General features: G+C 43.0%; 1 protein-coding gene across 1 annotated transcript; it reads left to right on the top strand.

Moving 5' to 3' along the window:
• Window positions 1-407: 407 nt before the first annotated feature.
• Window positions 408-1,035, top strand: FERD3L (Fer3-like bHLH transcription factor). Its single transcript, XM_011944157.1, has one exon. It carries the CDS (start codon window positions 461-463, stop codon window positions 959-961), a length of 501 nt encoding a protein of 166 aa, XP_011799547.1. The 5' UTR covers window positions 408-460; the 3' UTR covers window positions 962-1,035.
• The last annotated feature ends 4,180 nt before the right edge of the window (window positions 1,036-5,215 follow it).

Here is a 5,215-nt window from a genome sequence, read left to right as displayed (position 1 = left end):
GAAGTCAAGGAGAAGCCATCGCCGTGGAAAACATCCTCTCTTTGAAAATCCAACACGAAATTAAAGAACTACACGAGATAAGGAGCCCGGAGAACATTAGTTGGCTGCAGGGGTGAAGACAGACACAAAAAGCACAGCAGGTAAGAGCTGGGGGTTGTTGCCAACAAGGAACTGTCCCGGGTGGCGCAGAGAAAAGGATCTCAGAACTGGAGGCCTGTCCCTTTGAGTCTTCCATGCGTGCTCAAGCTTGTCATCTTCCATAAGCTTCGAGAGAAGGGACGTTGTCAGAGCATTTCTTATCGGTGCGACTAATCCTGTTATCAGCTCGGTTATAAATATTTAATGTTCCCTGGCCCTTCGGTGATGGTGCCCCATCAGATTCAAGGCTGTTAAGAATCTCCACCAGCAGCCTCGCCCCTCCCTGCGGAAAACCGATGAGAGGCAGGGCCAAGCCGAAGCGATGGCGGCCTATCCAGACAGCTGCGTGGACGCTACGGTGCTGGACTTCGTCGCAGACCTGTCCCTGGCCTCCCCGGGACGCCCTCTCCTCTGCGACTTCGCACCCGGGGTCTCCTTTGGGGATCCAGCCCTTGCGCTCCGAGAAGGAAGAACCAGGAGGATGGCGCAGTTTGAAGACGGGGACCCAGAAGAAGAGGAGTGCGAAGTGGACCAGGGGGATGGAGAAGAGGAGGAGGAAGAGGAGCGCGGGAGAGGCGTCTCCCTATTAGGCCGCCCCAAGAGGAAAAGGGTGATCACCTACGCCCAGCGCCAGGCCGCCAACATCCGCGAAAGGAAGCGGATGTTCAACCTCAACGAGGCCTTTGACCAGCTGCGGAGGAAGGTGCCCACGTTTGCTTACGAGAAAAGGCTGTCCCGGATCGAGACTCTCCGCCTGGCCATCGTCTACATCTCCTTCATGACCGAGCTCTTGGAGAGCTGTGAGAAGAAGGAAAGCGGCTGAACCGGGTGGGGAGAGTCTGCCCTTCCTGGTCTGGTAGTGCTGGGGTGTGGCAGGACCGGGTACTGGGTGAGGCTAAAGGGCCAGGAGGGACGCCCCAAGACAGAACGTCTGGCCTTCTGGAGGTCGGTTTCGAGATTGTAAGATCCCCAAAGCCCCCGAGCAGAGTGGCTGTTGTAGAATTCATATCTATGCGACTGCCCTAAGGGAAGTCGGGGTCAGGGGCGAGCGGGGAAGTCAGAGCGCGTGAGGATGAGTCCGGGCCGTCCAGGCTGCTCCTAAGAGCTTCCGTGGGCTGGGTGGGAAGAGAACCCTCCTCGCAAATGGCAGACTTTGGAGCTTCTATAGAATCTAACCTCTCCTCTTTACTTTTTTTTTTTTCCATAGAGATAATAAAGTAGAAATTCTCACTTTTTAAAAAGCCTCAAGAGTCGGTGGTACGCCATCCCCAGCAGGCGCTCCAGCAGGCGCCTGCGTGGAGGCTCTGGAGCAGACGCCGCGAGGGTGCGGGGATGCGAGTTTTCTGGTAGCCAGAGGGTTCTGTCTGGTCCTCAGAGGCTTGTCCACGAACTGAGGGAAGGAAAAATGGAAGGCAGAGCAGTCGAGGGGAACTGCTGACAAAGTGGGATCTCTGAGAAGGAACACCCTTGCTGTCTTCCATTCCCTGTCCCTCCCCTCCCTTCCTCTCTCCCGCGCGCGAGCCCTCTCTCTTCCTTTCTCCCTCTCCCTCTTCACCTAGTTAATTCCAGAGGGACCATAGCTCCTTGTCCCAGGGCCTCAGTGGTGTTCATTCAGTGCCTTAGCCAGAGTGCAAATCTACGCTTTGCATCTTAAGTGCAGCGTCGGCTTCCCTGTTCCAGTGCCTTCAGGCCGCAGGCCAGAGTAAGGGGCCAGTGCACTCGAGTCACTCCTGGGTCGCAGGGGGCCTTGGGTGCCCTGCAGCTTCGCCACCAGCCAGCGTTTCCAACTGTCCCGGCCAGGGGTTGGGGTATGTGAAGGTGCCTGGATCTTTCTAGGAGCAGGGCCGCCTGAGCGCTCAATTTAACGTTTTTAGCTGTAGGGAGGAAAGATAGCTTTCACTCTAATGGCTTCTAGAGACTACCAGGGTAGACAAAGAGTCCAAAGAGGAGATGCCTTCTGACGCCTTGCAAAATGCCTGCCATGCAGATGAGGTTGAAGCGGGTCCATACTGAGAGGCCGCCTCCAGTTTGGACCCCTGCCATTCCAGGATTCTTCCTTCTAGGTGAGGTGCTAGTACCGGAACTGGGGTCTTTCAGAAAGGAGTGGGTACCTGAGGAGAGAAACCCGATTGAATAATGCCCACGTAAACATAAATTCAGTAATTCTAAAGGATAATCCCCAGTGATTCCAACACTTTATTTCGCCCCCATTACGCACAGGAATAGGTGGGCGCCTGTGCGAACACACAATTTTCTGAATCATGTTTTCAGAAAGAGAATTCATTTCATTAATAAGTAACATATACTCATCCTAGAAATTCTGGAACACAAAATTTCAAAAAAAAATTCGAATCACTCCACATTACCATACTGTTAGCATTTTCATCTATTTATTTCCAATATTTTTTTCCCTGTGCAGTTATAAATTCAATATATTTAACTAATTCGAGATACTTTGGGATACTGATCTTTTTCCACTTGACATTATAGAAGGTGCAATGTTTTCCCTTAACTTTAAATATTATCCAAATGTGATTTTGATTACCATATCTTATTGTCATATCCATGTATCACAACTCTATCCCTTTAGAGATAGATAACTATTTCCTTTAAAAAAAAATAAATGATGCTGCTAAGAGCATTCTTGTAAATGTCTTCTCTGTCTATTATCATTTCCTAATATTTGATACGTAGAAGTGAAGTTTCTGGATTCAAGTTTGTGGATACAAATGGCCAGATTCCCTTCTTGGTGGGTTCTGTCAGTTCACTCTCCCACCCTCTAGTATTACAGGAATTTGCCTTTTTCCCAGCCCATTCATTAGTACTTTGAATATTTAAAACTTCTTAGTTTTCCTTTCCATAGGACCTGGCTTAGTTCTCAAATGAGCCCCCATTCCCAAGATTTTCTTTTATTATTGTTTTTATTGTATCTTTCTACCAAGAATTTTTCCAACTCTACCACAAGAACATCAGAATAAACAGGTAAATGAAAAAAATACATAAACAGCTAACACCAAACAACAACAAAACCCCATAGTGTTGTTTATTCTTATTCTTCTACCAATTCAAGTTCTCCTAGAAATTAAACATCATTCTTTTTTTAAAAAATCATCTGAAAGTGTTGAATAAGTAAAAAGAAAAAAAAAGTAATTCCAATCTAGGAATTCTTAATATTTTGTTGAAAGAACCAGTTTTGAAAACCAGAAATAAAGCAAAATTGTGTAGACCAGGGACCATCAACATTATTAAGTCCTGAGGAGTAAACACAGCCACCTGTTTTCCTTAGTCTTCTCCCTCATATTCTAACATATTTTGTTCCTAGTAAGCAAATAACATTCCTCCAGTGAATACCTCTTCATCATAGTAAATGATACCTAAAAATCTTCTAAATGAAAAGTCATTTTCTTATTATCACTAGAGGAATTATCCACCCTTCTTAAAAAAAAACTTTAACAGTTTATAAATGCTTTGCTATTTGTAAGTTTACATGTTTAGGAACTGCCTCAAATGTAGTCTTTTAAGATATTTCCATAATAATTTTACTCAAAGTAATTTGAACCCAGGTAAGTATAAGAGTCACATAGAAAGGGATTGACTTATTCCTTTCATCAAATACCAATAGAGATAAGATAAAATGATCCACATCCTGAGCTTAAATGGAGTGTACCTCCATATTCTGACCCTCAACTTTTCTAAGCATTATTTTAATTTTAGTTTTCCTCAGGTTAGATGCATAAAATCAGTGCACCTTTAGCACAAGTTTTTTGTTTGTTTGTTTGTTTGAGATGGAGTCTCGCTCTGTCACCAGGCTGGAGTGCAGTGGTGCAATCTCAGCTCACTGCAACTTCCAACTCCCTGGTTCAAGTGATTCTCCTGCCTCAGACTCCCAAGTACCTGGGATTACAGGCATGTACCACCACGCCCAGCTGATTTTTAATACAAGGGTTTTTGTATGTGACACTCATTATATTAAAATAGTTTTACTGCTTATTATCTCCTAAACCAACATTGATAGAAATATGAGTAGATATTGACTTTTCAGTAACTTCAACCAAGTTTTTTTAAGACCTAATGGTGTCAGTTACTCCTGGAAAATTAAAATAATTTGTTTTTGAAATCTTAAAGTCATTTGAACATTTAGAATCTAAATACCATCTGAGATGTTGCTTGGAGGCGATTTATTTATATACTCTCTACTGATGATGGAACACTGCCTTTTGGTCTCAAACTAAGTTCCCCATAGCTATCAGATTACTATTGGTATTCAGACATGTAAGCCATAAAAAGACCTAAATGAAATCATATCTGAAAGACATAATTAAGCTTTCTGAGGAATCTAAAAATAATCAGAAGCCCTCACCATCAACAGGGAGTCATTTAGGCCGATCGTCTTTTACAGTTAGTTGCCCAATGTTAAAGCATATTTTGGCAAATTTAAGTTCTGGAAACTGAACCAAATATTCTGCTAGTATGCATAATTCTTACATGCAGACCTATAATACAATTAAGACCCTTGGATTTGTGTTTATTATCACATTTGTCAGCATTTCCATTATAAAATAGTCTTTTGGAAGGTTGATAACATAGCTACAAAAATCCCGAGATGAAACTTGATAAGCATGACTTTAGGATACCTTTTTTTGTTAATTACAGATCTTCAAAGGAAACTGCTAAGGTAATGAAGCCACAGGTACATTTTACATGTGCAGTTCAAAAATCTACCTGATACTTTAAAAAAACAAGATAATCTATTTAATACAAAATATAAGTTAGACTATTATTTTATTTTTATCAAAAAGAGCTAGCAGATTAGTATTGAATGTTAAGTACTAACTTGACTTTTTATAGGATGATATTATTCATGCAATTATATTTTAAATGTTTTTGGAAAACTGGTGAAGTTTGCTGTATATCATTAACTTGGCACAAGTTCACTCAAAGGTTCCTGAACTTTGCCAACATTTTGGGTGAAGTTAGGCCCAAGTTCTGGTCAGCACCCTCTCTTCCTGTGAATACTAGACTAAAAAAAGGTTACAAAACAAGAGTCAGCAGTTCTGACCATTTTGTTTTGACTTTG

This window comes from Colobus angolensis, unplaced genomic scaffold (assembly GCF_000951035.1).
Source record: "Colobus angolensis palliatus isolate OR3802 unplaced genomic scaffold, Cang.pa_1.0 Scaffold229, whole genome shotgun sequence".
NCBI lineage: Eukaryota > Metazoa > Chordata > Mammalia > Primates > Cercopithecidae > Colobus > Colobus angolensis.
The sequence above is the reverse complement of the archived record's forward strand: the minus strand, read 5'-3'. Positions and strand labels throughout refer to the sequence as shown.